This window comes from Lithobates pipiens, unplaced genomic scaffold, assembly GCF_037356315.1.
Source record: "Lithobates pipiens isolate NorthernLeopardFrog02 unplaced genomic scaffold, aLitPip1_a1.2 Scaffold_16, whole genome shotgun sequence".
Classification (NCBI taxonomy): domain Eukaryota; kingdom Metazoa; phylum Chordata; class Amphibia; order Anura; family Ranidae; genus Lithobates; species Lithobates pipiens.
Window position 1 is genome coordinate 307,779,994 of NW_027507748.1, and position 14,804 is coordinate 307,794,797.

A 14,804-nucleotide genomic window follows, 5' to 3' on the forward strand; every position below is an offset into this window, starting at 1 on the left:
AACTCTATGGGTGATGTCACTTCCCAGGCATTTCACAGCCGTTTTTTGATTCTCTCCTGCACACAGCATCGGCTGGCAACAGATCGGTATGTATACCATTTTTTTTTTTTTTACAAGATTAGATAGATTCAATTTTGAATTTGGCTGACAGTAGATTCAGCACAAGGTGTTGCTAAACGTCCACTTTAATCTTCTATATGGTCATCATTTTTTGTACCTGATGAATAATTTTGGTTCTGCACCGATACAGAATAACAAAATGCTTCCAGTTACCTGCAGCAGACAGATGGCACCTTCTCATCCTAGGAAAAGACCCTGACATGGAGCTGAAGGACTGATTTTTAATGATCAATACTGAAGTCTCCTTTTTTTGAAAAATTATACTGTAGCTGTATGTTGTGACATATTAGGAATGTATTCATAAACCCTTATAAAGTTACAGGTTTTTTGATGGTCCTTCCATTTAAAAAAAAATAGTAAACACTAAAAAGAAATAGAACAAAAACACTGTAACTTGATTTTACCTTGGTATAGTGGAATTGCATAGGGTCATCTGTAGACAATGAGACCACCAAGCCTTTTTCATGAAAGTCCAGCAAGGGGTTCTTGGCATACTCCAGAAATAGACTGTTGTTGCTCAGTGGTGACATAGCAATGGGGATTTTGGTCAAAAAGTATAGGTATTGCAGTACAGGGCTCTGAAAAAATTAAGGCATTTTCAGATATACAACAAAAACAACACACCATGAAAAGAAATAGAAAATATATAAAGCCTAAAGAATACCAATCACATTCACAGTAACCACAATTTTCTTTTCGATACCTGTTGAAGTAATACATTTATGCTTAAACAACAGAAAATGACCCCGCACAATTACCAGCTAGCCAAATTGTTTAGTTGCACGCATTTGCAAATATATGTGAAAGCCACAGTGCTTTGCCATAGCTCCTCTGTATACTGTGGTCCTAAGTCTCTTTGAGAGTCTCCAAATAGGAGCACATATAGCACTATATAAACTAAAGGCAGATTTGCATGGAGGGAGCCCACGCCTCCTAATGCCCCGTGCACATGGGCATACTGTCGGGAAAAAACGGCCGACATTCTGCCCGTGTATGTCAGTCTGTCCGACAGAAGCTGGACATTCTTCTGGCTTCCGTCAGACGTGCATGCTGGAAAACCAGTATCCGACCGACTTCCAAACAGCGCCCTCAGAGAGAGCAGAGAGCACTGATGGGGGGGGGTGTCCCCCTGTCAGAACACAACAGCTCAGCTGGGGAGATCACTGGATTAACCTTGCATGGTTGGTACATACCACTGATGCTGACAGTTTTTTTTTTCGTTCAACCCACGGGGCTGAACAAAAAGAACAAAGTGTGTGCCTGGCTTAAAAGGCACAGAAACACATTGGATCCCAGCAGGTGCACAATGACAGCTGAGGGAGGTTCACAACCGCTGTCAGTTTATATGTTGCCATCTGTGTCCCATTAAAGGAAGATTTCCCTTCACTTCCTGCCAAAATGGAAATCCCTGCAAATAAACCATTTGCTAACCGAATGATGGCTACAGTGCAGACAGCTAGTTTTGGGAGGTAACTGCTGATTAGGGATGGAGGAACAGTTTGGCCCAAGCATATGTTTGGGCCGAACTTTAGCTGTTCGGATGTTCGACGAACAGCTGAACAAACGGGTAGTTTGACTGTTTGTTCGCCCCCACCTAATCTGACCACAATGCATTGCGGTACTGAACAGTGCATTGCAAGCCCTGATTGGCTAAAGCAGTGAAAGCATCAGCCAATCAGGGCACAAAACTGTCAGAGTCATGATTGGACACTGTCATCATGACTTTATCCAATCATGGCTCATTCCCACCCCACAGTATAAAAGTATTCTTTCAATTGTAGCCATTTTCAGTCTGATTTCAGCGTGGAGAAAGATAGAACAGGGCTCTGTTCAGTGCTATCAGTTAGTTAGTGTGCTATACTGTGATATTTTGCTTCAATTGTCAGTGTAGAATATTAGTTTAGTGTCAGTCTAGGGATAGTGTGAGTGTAGTGAGCAGGACCATCATTCAGCTTTCCATAGTGTGCAGCTAGAGTAGGGACAGCTCAGATAGTTTCACTGTAGTGTAGTGAGACCGTGTCATTCATACATACATTAGTGGGGACTAGGGACAGCTCAGTAGTAACTAGGGCAAAAATATGTGTGCATCCCATAGTAAAGTGTCTTAAAAGCAAGAGGCACTCCAAATTTTGTCCAAACACAAGTTCAGACTTAACCTTGACTGTTCACGTATTCCACTGAACACTGGCCAAAATATTACACCAAGGATTTTTTTTTCTTTTTTTGTGTAGATTCCCCTTCACATCCATACCAGACCCTCATTAAGGATAAGGGTCTGATTCTTAATTTTAGGAGGAAACCCACACTATTTTTTTGTATGCGTGTGTGCGGGATCCCATTAACCCTTATGCCACACCCTCATCTGGGATAAGGGTCTAGTATGCATGGAAGGAATCCATGGTCTTCTGTTTACAAAAAGGAATATAGTGCCTGAATTTGTAATTTAAACAGTAGAATAAGGCTTACCTATAGATACAGTAAATATCGACGAAACATGCGCCATTTAGGAGATATTTACTTATACTGCACCGATGATGTAATCAGCGCACAAGCTCTGAAGAAACGGCCACCTGTTCCGTTTCTTCGGAAGTGAATGCATTGACCAGTGGCTTCCGCACACATGCATGGGAGTGATGTCATGCAGCTACGGCCAGTCACAGAGCCGAAGTCTGAAGCCCCGGAAGAAAGATGGGCGAAGATGGATGCGGCCTCCAGCAGGGAAGACCTGGGCTTCGTTTGTAGGTACGTGTCACATAAGGTGCTAGTATGCGATGCATACTAGCACATTATGCCTTTACTTTGCAGGGAAGAAAAAAAAAGAAGAAAAAAAAGAGAGAGTTTACCTCCTCTTTAACAATTAACAAACAAATGTACCTTCTTAAGGTTTAAGCCATGAGAGATGTTGTCTGCTGTCATGAATGCTGCCAGTAAGTGAGTGATAGCCCCAGCCTCTCCACAGTGAGGACGGAAAAGGAAAGTGTTCAATCCTCTCTCCCTATAAAAAAAAAGTGATGATTTCGTAAGTACAAATTCATTAAATACCAACAAAATGATGACAATGCTTGCATTTTAAAGCCATTGACATTTTTAAGTTGTTTATAAAAAATATAACGCTTTGAAAAGAGTTTTTTTTCCAATTGTGGCGCTACCCCCACAGGAGCCAATTATTTGTCCTGGGCTTTGCTCCCCAGTATGTTCAACAGCAGCCAGGCACTCAGAAACATCCACTCTTCTGGCTCAATAAATAGTCTAGGGGTCACCATTTTAAAACTTATTGCTTGACAGATTGCATAGGGCACAAGGAGCAGTGGGATACTACAGAGTACTGAACCACAATGATAAGAGGACACTTCTTACTGCAGCTACTTCTTAAAACAGTCCCATAAACAATAGCTCAGGGAATGAACAGGACTGGGACACCATAAGTAATGTCCCAGGCCAGACGAGCCTTATTATTGGCAGGTCTGAATAAGCACCAGTAAGGGGGTGAAAAGTATTAGCTACAGCTAATTCTTTTTTACCTCTGTTTGCTGAATGGACAGTTTTTTACAACAATAAATGTGATTTGCGTTGTGGTGCGGCTATCCAAATTTTTCCTTTTGCATGTCCATTGAACGCTGAGCCAACACCCTCTCTATGTGCAGGGGAGGTGTAGCAGAACGATTGCCACCTAAAGTGGTAAGCCTGTGTGTTAGTATTAATGGGGGTTAGCAGCAGCAATAGTTACCCTGATCCTGTACTCAAGTCTGTATTCACAAGTCCTTGGGAATTTGGTCTCCTTCCAGTGTCAGGCAGACATTCCCTTAGTGTACTCTCCAGAGTGGATCCTAGCTGAAATACCCCTTATTTAACTTAAACCCACAACCAGGGAAACTCAGAGTAGACGAGAGCAATCGCACTCTGCTCCACTGATTACAGTATAGAGGAGCAAAAATAACTAAATTTACCTAACCAACCTAGCAACCTATTTTAAATATTTTAAAGGGGCAACACCTTTAAGACTGGATAACATTAGTCTTTCAGATTCTTTTGCTGTGCATTCAATGCAGAAATCAAATTTTTTGACAAAGATAGATCAAATTCTTCTATAGTTTTGCTCAACATACACATCTACTATCCAATGCAGGTTGGGGGATCTCTGCATTATTGTGTATATAACAGTTTTTAAAAAAAATCACAGGTAATCTTTCAGTTTGCCCAGTTTGTATCAACACAAACATCAGTCTACAGATAAGGGAATATCCATACACCATGAAAATAATGTAGATACTGTTCAAAATTCTTGTATCATAGCAATTCGTATTTCGGATCCTCACGAATGTACGAATTTATGGAAATTCGTACAAATTTTTGGTTCGTACGAAATTAATCGCACATGTCTATTGCCTACAGTCAAGCATGGTGGTGGGAATTTCATGGTCTGGGGCTGCATGAGTGCTGTCAGCATTGGGGAACTACAGTTCATTGAGGGAACCATGAATGCCAACACATTCTGTGACATAATGAAACAGAGCATGATCCATTCCATGTAGAGACTGGGCCGCAGGGCAGTATTCCAACATGATAACCACCCCAAATACACCTCTAAGATGACCATTGCCTTGCTAAAGAAGCTGAGGGTAAAGGTGATGGATTGGCCAAGCATGTCTCCAGACCTAAACCCTATTGAGCATCTGTGGGGCATCCTCAAATGGAAGGTGGCAGAGTGCAAGGTCTCTATCATCCACCGGCTCTGTGATGTCATCATGGAGGAGTGGAAGGGGACTCCAGTGGCAACCTGTGAAGCTTTGGTGAACTCCATGCCCAAAGGGGGAAAAGGCAGTGCTGGAATAATAATAGTGGCCACACAAAATATTGAAACTTTGGGCCCAATTTGGACATTTTCACTTAGGGGTGTACTCACTTTTGTTGCCAGCGGTTTAGACATTATTGGCTGTGTGTTGAGTTATTTTGAGGGGACAGCAAATTTACACTGTTATACAAGCTGTACAATCACTACTTTACATTGTAGCAAAGTGGCATTTCTTCAGTGTTGTCACATAAAAAGATAGAATAAAATATTTACAAAAAATGTGAGGGGTGTACTCACTTTTGTGAGATACTGTATATATCACAGTTTGTAGTCTATATAACTTTCCTACAAACTGAACAATATACACTGATTTGGGGTATTTTCACTAAAGAAATGTGGCAGAATACATTTTAGCCTAAATTTATGACGAATATAACTTGTTTTTTTCAGAATTTTTGGTATTTTTTCAGCAAAACAGCGGTGATTAAATACAACCAAAAGAAAGCTCTATTTTTGTGAAAAAAAAAGGCAAAAATTTCATATGGGTACAGTGTTGAATGACGGAGCAATTGTCATTCAAAGTGCGAAAATTGGCCTGGGCAGGAAGGGGTTAAAGTGACCGGTTAAAGGAAGAAGCTCAGGTTGTGTTTTGAAACCATCAGCTCATCATAAAGGTTTGCCAGAAGCTTCCTATACCATTCTGCAAAGTTTTGCATAATTTTCAGCCAATGAGTAGAGAGCAGGGTATGAGGCCGAGCCACGCTCTGTGTGAGAATGGACAATGTCTATGTTATAAAGATGGTAGGGAGGGAGAGATTTCAATAGTTCTATCCTGTTACTGTTGTCCTAGTACAGTAGGGTGAGTAGGGGGAGTGAGCATTGTCACCTTAGGACAAAAAGTGTGTCACTGGCAGGTTCTCTACATAGAAAATAAGAGGAAAAACACCAAACAGAAAACTAAAGTAGTTGACACATCTTAGAAACGGTAAAGTGCAATATATTAAGTTTTGTTTTGGGGTTTAGAAACACTTTAAAGTTTTACTGACTCAAACAACAAGGTGTCAAACCAAGATTCTAACTTCTTTTCTCCAATGTAAACCTAGTAAACAACAGCTACCACATAACAGTGAGCATTCACATAACCAATATATCTTCTTAAATTGAATGCCCAGTATTAGCTTGTAAATTTAGCACCACATTTATTGTAATCTCTGAATTTACAAGTCTATTGTAATCTAGACAAAAAACATAATACACAATCTCTGTGATTGGTACATATCAAGGTAATTATTAGTTTACAAGAGAAAAAGTACTTGATTTACAGGTATATTGTATGCGATTAAAGAGATTTGCACTATTGACATCTAGTTAAAAGATATGTCATTGATAACTATGGCAAGCAAAGTAATCCAGCTATTATTGCAAAATAATAATTTTCCCATGGGGTGGATGTAGAATATGAAGCCGAATTTTGGCAGGCATAAGCTCACATTCATTCATTAAGTTTTTTTTTTTTTTTTAACATAGTGAAGATGGGTAGGACTAAAACTATAATAGTAAATAATATGGGTTGCATATATTAGGAGGAATCATATTGCAATTTCGGTGTTATAAATAACCAGATTAAACTTGCTTTTATTTTTGTATTTTACAGCAAAGCCAGTCCAATAGTTACCAAAAAATGCAAAACTACCAAATAATAGTTAGCTTTGTTCAAGCACCGAGATAATAGTGATTATGAGCTTGCCTTACAGCTCTAGTCTTGGTTTCAGTTCCCACCAAGGACATCACATCCTTGAAGTTCGTGTGTTCTCCCTGTGATTTATTTGGGTTTATCTCTGGTGCTCCAATGAAGGTGGTGGGGGTTGACAAACATAGAAGAGGTCCTCTTCTTGGATTAAGTAATAGTAAATGTTGGATTTACCTTGGTAGGCACTTAAGACCAACACTAGGGTGGTGGTCCCTAGAAGACACGTGCATACTATGCAAGGCAGGGCCGAATCAAAATTCCCAATATGTAATTGACTATATTAGACTTTTATATCTAATATTAATTTAAAGGGAATGATGTAAGCAGAGAATCCAGGAAAACCACCTCCCCACAGTTCCCTGCTCCTTTGAAACCTTTATTTTACAGGGTCCTCATTATTCTTCGGCCAAGATTAGTGGTGTGAGGAAGGCTAGCCTGGTCTGTTTTTGGATGTCTCAGCCATGTATCGGAGTATAATTAACAGGTAAATACATAAATGAAGCACTTTCGCTAATACATTTAACAGATACAAACTAGAATGTAAAAGTGTGTGTGTGTGTGTGTGGGGGGGGGTTAGCAGAGCCGTTTTTGCGTTTTTTGCACACATGTTTAAAACATAATTTTAGGCATGAAGAATACATAAAACCCCCAAACATTATATATTTTCTGAAAGCAGACACCCTAGAGAATAAAATAACAGTAGTTAGAATTTTTTATGTCGCACCATATCACCGCAAAATTCTAGCAATAAATGACCCACATTTTTAATAAAATATAAAAGATGAGGTTGCACCGAGTAAATAGATACCAAACATGTCAAATCTTAAATTTGTGTGGGCCAGAGAAATGGCGACAAACTTCAGTACCCTATATTTTCTATAGGCAAAATTTCAAAAGCCCCCAATAGGTCATCAGTGTAGTGTTATTGAGGAGGTCTGGTGCTAGAATTATTGCTCTCACTCCAACTTGTGTGGCGATATGAACCATGAGTATCGCAATCAACAGTTTCACGAGTAGGCTCCCCAGATCCATACGTTTACGTTCGTAGGAGTGTATATGTCATAGACGTCGCTTTCCTGGTCACAGCAAGCAAGAGAAGAGAGTTCTTCTCCCTTCCCTCCTCCTGCTGGCACCCACCATATCGGTTCCGGGGCCGCAGATGGGCAAAGCGGAGCCCAGAAAACGGGGCATGGTGGGGGGGATGTCGGTACCAGGGGTGTGTGCTAGCAATTGGGCGTCTGCCTGTCAGTTTTACACACAATCCCAGTGGCTGCAGCCACCAGATTGTGTGTGAAACCCCCCGCTGTCAGGTCCGTAGGACGTACGGATCTGGCAGCAAAGGGATTAAACAATCATTTAAAGCAGAGTTCCATTGGTTTTTGAGTTTATTAAAAGTCAGCTGCTACAAAAAATATAACTGCTGACTTTTAATAAACAGACACTCACCTGTCCCACAGTCCAGCGATTTGGCCTCCCGAAGCCTCCATTCTCTCCCCCTCCTCTTCGCGGCGCCGACATTGTGAGTGTGGGTACCCGGCTGTGACAGTTTGTAGCTTCACAGCCGGACGCGCATTGCACATGCGCGAGCCGCACTGCGCTCTGTCAATGGCCAGGCAATGTTCTGGGAAACGAGGTACTCAGCCCCCCAAAACAATGACATGCCAATTGTGGCATGTCGGGGGCGAGGAGTACTTAAAGCGGAAGTTCCACTTTTGGTCACTAAACCCACATCATAAAAAAATCAATAAATGTTGTATTACATGCTGTTCATACTCATTCAGTCACTATAAGATTAATTTTCTGTATTCTGCAAAAAACCTGGTTGATCCTGCTGCTCTCTAGCTCCATCTTCTGTGAATGTCCCCAATTCAGCTAGGGATTTTGCAGCTGTGGTGGTAACTCTGCACATGTTCAGTTTTCCGCGAGTTTCTATGCTGAGCATTTCCTCTTTCCTATCACATCTGAGCAGCCCATGTGACTATAGAGTCAAACATGTGGGTGTATACACAGTGGTAAATGCCAGCCCACTCCCTCCCTCCTTCTCCATGCTCACTAACTAGCTACACACAGTGGGGGTATGACATTTCATGTAGATTAATGGCGGCTTCACCTCCCTCTTATTGTAAGGCATAGGCTGGAGGGGCGTGGCACAGCCTGTGACTGGCAGAAACCTGCCCACATCATGTTATTTCCACAAAATAATAAAGATTTGATTTCAAATATATATTTGTATGCCAATTTAAAACAGTTTATTGATATTATTTATTTATTTTTAATCTGTATTCCAAAGGCTGTTTTTTTTTTGTTTTGTTTTTTGAACATGTGACCAGCAGCGGAGGACTATAGTCTCCTCATGTGACAGTTGTATATGGATTAGGAAAATGGTACTTTCTAATTTTATTAAAATAATTACAGTGCCATCATCCACATTCAGAAATAGAAGGGACAATGGAAATTAAACAGTGTGTGTTTAGTATTACTTTAAGAATATTTTTTCAATTCATAATTACAAATATCTTTTTATAGTATTTGTTTATATACTGTATATTGTTTTTAAAGTTATTATGTACCCCTAAAGAATAACGTAAATATTCGGAATCTTTTTATAACGGTTATTTACCTACCTCTTAGGTGCAAAGTTACAGTGATCTTGAACTGAAAACAGCCAAAAAAAATGCTTTGGATTACAACAGTGCTATCTGGTGCCTATACAAACAGTATCTGTGCGCTGTCTTCAAACTGATCCCTATTTAGCCCTTTGGATCATGGGCCAAAACGGTACCTTCCATTGAGTATAGATTAAACCCCTCCTATCCCAGCACTTAACCTACCATCTAGATTACAACCAATGGCCACATGAAATTTGCATGGTTTTAAAATACTAGGAATTAATAGTACAATGTTTACGTTTATGTTAAGATGCATGTTCTCCATAAAACTAGAACTAAAATTAAATTATCATGAACATACTGTAATTTTGAACATGAATCTCCCGTAGTACTTTTATGTGTATTTCTTTAAAATAACAATGCAATGTGAGTTACTAAAAAGAGATGCTTTTTGTTACATAAACGGATCACGGCTATATCACTATATCTAATCTGGCTGGTTTCAGACCAATCAGGAAATTGCACTATATCTGTGAGCAAACTTTCGCTTATGCAAGCTGTCTGACTAATTTAAGAAGAATCAATCTGCCCTGTTAAAAAAAATTCTGGCTGCTTGCTATTTTTTTACTTACAAGATATGACAATGCTGTGCATGTCCTTATGGTCCATACCCAACTTCCTCTATAGCTACAGCATGTACACTTGAGCAAGCTGTATGCTTATATATTTTTCATGAGAAAATATATTTTGACAGTTGTGATACTTGCATATCTGGCAAACCTCTGTACTCTGAGAGCAGCTTGAGACCACCATTACATTCCTTTGAAGATAATTACAGTAGTTTTGTACATATATTTACTTATTATGGTTAGCACAAAAAATACATGAAAATATATTTTTTTAGTCAGGTAAATATGAAATACTGTATGAAACACATTTATACATACAAAGTCTAAAAGCAAACAGATTCTACTGTGCACTCTCTTTAGGAAACCCACAGTGCTTTGTGAATCCTGTGTCAGGTAAATGTTTATTTGTAAAAGATTTCATATACAACAAAACAACAAAAAAGACTCTCTAAAGCCAAAATATACCTATTAATCCTGGAGTCGCTGGGTTATTTTACATAAATCATAATGTTGAGAAGAGCCCTTTTTCCTGCATTCAACGGACACAATAACAACAAGTAATGTATCAAACCCAAAAGGTCAAAAGAAAATATGTGACATACCTAACAATATTTATTGCGATCAAATTAAAAAACAAAACAAAACAAAAAAACATTTACAACCCTATTTAATTGTAGGATCCAACTATCACTTGTGAACATGCTATATTTAAATATATAAGCCGACCAAACCACGATAAGTACCACCGTAAATTGGCTAGAATTAGAGTAGATAATCTTAAAATGATAGATCTCTGAATAGAAGTAATACAATGGCGGTCCACATAGAGCTTCTTATTCATAAAAAAACCACTCTGCAGCATATCTAAAAGATTGGCTTTACCCATCAAAAGCCTGGATGTAATGCTTGATATCACGTTATGATTTCCATAAATGTCAAATTTTAATTTGCCAAACTTGATGTGATCTGACTGCTATGTAAAATTGACCTTGCAGCAGCAACTTACTCAGCATTTTTCTAGAGGAAAGTCTGCCATAAATATGGGGCCAGTTTGAACAGTTTTGTGTAAATGTCATGCAGATTGAAAATCAGGTTCAGTGAACTGTGATACAAAGTAGAAACCTGCAATCCACCATAGTCTATAAACAATAAAAACAGAGATAAAACAACAGTAAAAAAAATGAATGATTAAATAAAAAGATAATAAAATTGACCCAGAACCACTATTCTCAGTTTCCCTTTAAGGATCCTTCACTTTAGGTCAAAATTGATCCTGATCCTATGTATAATGACATAAAGACACATGAGAATCATTTTAATTATTTTTGGCCTTTATGGCTTTAAACCATAAAAGTATGCTTGTTCACTTAAACTATGAAATGAGGTAACATTGAACATTTATATAAAAACTGCAAAATGATTTATAGACTTTTGGTGCAAACCATGTTTGTTATAATTTCCTTAATTTATTAGATTATTGCAACTACATCTGTGGTTCTGACAATATATATTTTGTCCTGCCCAGAATCCTAGGCATAACCTGCAGTTTGATATTAACTATATAAAGTTATAATATTAGAAATGAAGACTGTTATTTTATCTATACCAGTGGTCTGCAAACATCGGCCCTTTGCTTGCTTTAATCTAGCCCTTGGAGCACTATTCCTCCCACTAACACCAATGATGGAGCACTATTCCGTCCACTGACACCAATGATGGGGCACTATTCCTCCCACTAACACCAATGATGGAGCACTATTCCTCCCACTAACACCAATGATGGAGCACTATTCCGTCCACTGACACCAATGATGGGGCACTATTCCTCCCACTAACACCAATGATGGTGCACTATTCCTCCCACTAACACCAATGATGGAGCACTATTCCTTCCACTGACACCAATGATGGGGCACTATTCCTTCCCCTGATACCAACAATGGGGCAATATTTCTCCCACCAATGCCAATGATGGGGCATTGTTTTCTCCCACTGATGCCAGGGTATTTTCTACTTATACTGGTCACAGTCCGGCCCCCTCAAAGTCTAAAGGGCAGTAAACTGGCCCTTTGTTTTAGAAAGTTTGTAGATCCCTAACCTTTAAGATCTGGATAATCTAGAACATTTACAGAAATCTATAACTTACCGCCTAAGGTTGTTCAGCACTCTGATGTTGGCATACATATAGTAGATATAATATGTGTATGATGGGTTCTTCTCAATGGTCCATTCCTGGGGTGCTGGACTCTTTGTTGAAAACATGTGACCGCTGTGTTTAGACTCATCATCCACACTATCAAAGCCAGTAATCTGTCAGATGAAAGCCAGAGTTCCAAACAATCAATATGTTTTCTACCACTTGTAAATTACGCCATTTTTAAACTATACTTTATATGATATATAGAGCTTAAAATGTTTTAGTTAGAGCAAACACCCAACCTTAACCAAACCTTGTTTTGGTATGTTGGGTAAAGAGGAAAAGGTTTGAACTTCTGTCAAGATTGTATTGCAGCCTATGCCCCTGTCAGGGACATTTACTTTTATAGACTTACTACTACTACTACTCACTACTTACTTAGACTACCTATATACACCCGCAACTAGGTTAAGATATAAATGGTTCGTTTCCCAATGAGGGCATAGACCATATTAGACACTTGATGAGGGATCTAACCCTTCCCCACTCTAAAAATGTTGGGTAAGGCTTTAATTTTGAATGATTAAAATAAGCCCTACAAATGCCTTTTTTTTATAACACACAGCACCTAACAGTGATATTTCGTATCCTGTAACATTTAATAAATTTTAGCTCTTCACATAAGGCGCAATATAAATTTCCACTATATAGTGGGTTTCAGCAATTTATGTTTTCTACTTAGTTACTATAGGTTACTAGTACCTATGTTGGCTATGCAGAAATCTGGCTCTGAATACAAATACGCTCTGGGGTTGATTTGCTAAAACTGGAGAGTGCAAAACCATGTACAGCTTTGCACAGAAACCAATCAGTTTCCAGGTTTTCTTTTTTTTGCCAAAGTGTAACTTAACAAGCTGAAGAAATAAGCTGATTGGCTACCATGCACAGCTACACCAGATTTTGCACTCTTCAGTTTTAGTAAATCAACCTTAATGCTTCTATAAAGGCTTCTTTAAAATCCTAGCACAGAAGATTTATTGAGAACAATTTTTCTGTTACAATGTATTAGATGAGCATGTGGCAGGCACAATGATGCATGTAGTCAAGTAAACCATTATCTTGGCTGCAGTATTTGAAAAGGACAGAAGGAGAATTAAGTTGTGGAGGTTTGCTGACGTTACACATTTACATGTTGAAGTACCACACTTACGTATTTGAGGAACACACTCAGTTCTTTGTGTGCGCTGGGGTTAATAGTGGCTTCAAACACTGGCAAGAAGATATTTTCCAGCATTTTTCCAAAATGAGGCACAAACTTCTGAGCTCTGAAAATATCACTATAATGTAAAATTATTAAAAGTGATTAATATTCAAGACTATTGCCTTGATCCATTACATTTTAGCTCTTCACATAAGGCACAATATATATTTCCACTATATAGTATAAGGATGCCTGTATGACAGGGTGCACAATCGGGAGACAGGGACCAAAGCTATAAGGTTGTCAGCTTATATCAGTAAGTAACCTGCACAAGGGCCTTCATGGCAGGAACAATTTTTTTTATTTTTTTTTTATATTTAGAAAAAATCTGCAGATTTAGAATATTTTAAAATCATTGCCATGTTAATAACATTAACATGTTAGCCTCCCTGGCAGTATGATTATGTCAGATTTTTTATGCTCAAAGCGGTACATTGTTTTGCATATTGTAGGCCTGTAATTCTTAGGGATAACACACTTAAATCTGTCAAGTTTGAAACATGAAATCATAAATTATAACATAGTAAATAACTATAAATAATTATAACAAATATAATAATAATAAAAAATATTCAATAATGTAATCAAATCAAAAACACTGAAATTTGCGAAGTTGCAGAATTGTCACTGTCATTACTTTCAGTATTTGATTACGGATCTCCCCAAAAATCACTATTGCTCAATTCTGCAAGTGATTCTAATGGCGCGTACACACGTAGCCGACTATCCGACGGACTTAGACTGGCGGACTTCCCGCCAGACTGTCCGTCGGACTTTCCGAACGGGCTACTTGCCCACACACGGCACTTTTTCAGCTGATTAATACGGCGACTAATTCCGCCGTACTATCCGCCCTACTTTTGAAATGAACGGACTCGCCCACACACGCGGAGGAAAGTCCGCTCATTTCGAGCGCGTCTCCAGGTAGGCAGGGCCCGCGAAGGAGACGCCACTGGCCCCGTCACCTGGTATGAACTTAAAGGGGAACCCCAACGCCAAAAAAAAATCGGCGTGGGGGTCCCCCCTAAGTCCACAACAGACCCTTGTCCGAGCACGCTACCCGGCCAGCCAGGAAAGGAGGGGCGAGCGAGCACCCCCCCTCCTGAGCCGTACCAGGCCGCGTGCCCTCAACATGGGGGTGCCTTGGGGAAGGGGGCCGCGCGGACCCCCACCCCAAAGCACCTTGTCCCCATGTTGATGAGGACAAGGGCCTCTTCCCGACAACCCTGGCCGTTGGTTGTCGGGGTCTGCAGGCGAGGGGCTTATCGGAATCCAGGAGTCCCCTTTAATAAGGGGGCCCCCGGATACTGCCCCCCCACCCTATGTGAATAAGTATGGGGTACAATGTACCCCTACCCATTCACCTGTAAAATAAAGTACAAAAAAAAACACAACACACAAGATAAAATAATTTATTGCACAGCTCCGGGGGTCTTCCGTCTTCGGGGGTCTTCTCGCCGAACTCCTCCGCTATCTTCTTGTAGCTCTTTTGCTAGTGGAGGAGCC

At 39.7% G+C, this 14,804-nt stretch overlaps 1 protein-coding gene across 1 annotated transcript in view; it reads right to left on the reverse strand.

The window, feature by feature from the left end:
* Positions 1-14,804, reverse strand: part of AMPD1 (adenosine monophosphate deaminase 1) — a 162,239-nt gene that overhangs the window by 11,304 nt on the left and 136,131 nt on the right. Inside the window, exons 10-13 of the mRNA XM_077481594.1 lie at positions 13,248-13,374; positions 12,047-12,210; positions 2,995-3,115; positions 525-698 (exon numbers count right to left, since the gene is read on the reverse strand). Coding sequence (XP_077337720.1) covers positions 525-698; positions 2,995-3,115; positions 12,047-12,210; positions 13,248-13,374 — 586 coding nt within the window. The remainder of the gene's footprint in view (positions 1-524; positions 699-2,994; positions 3,116-12,046; positions 12,211-13,247; positions 13,375-14,804) is intronic.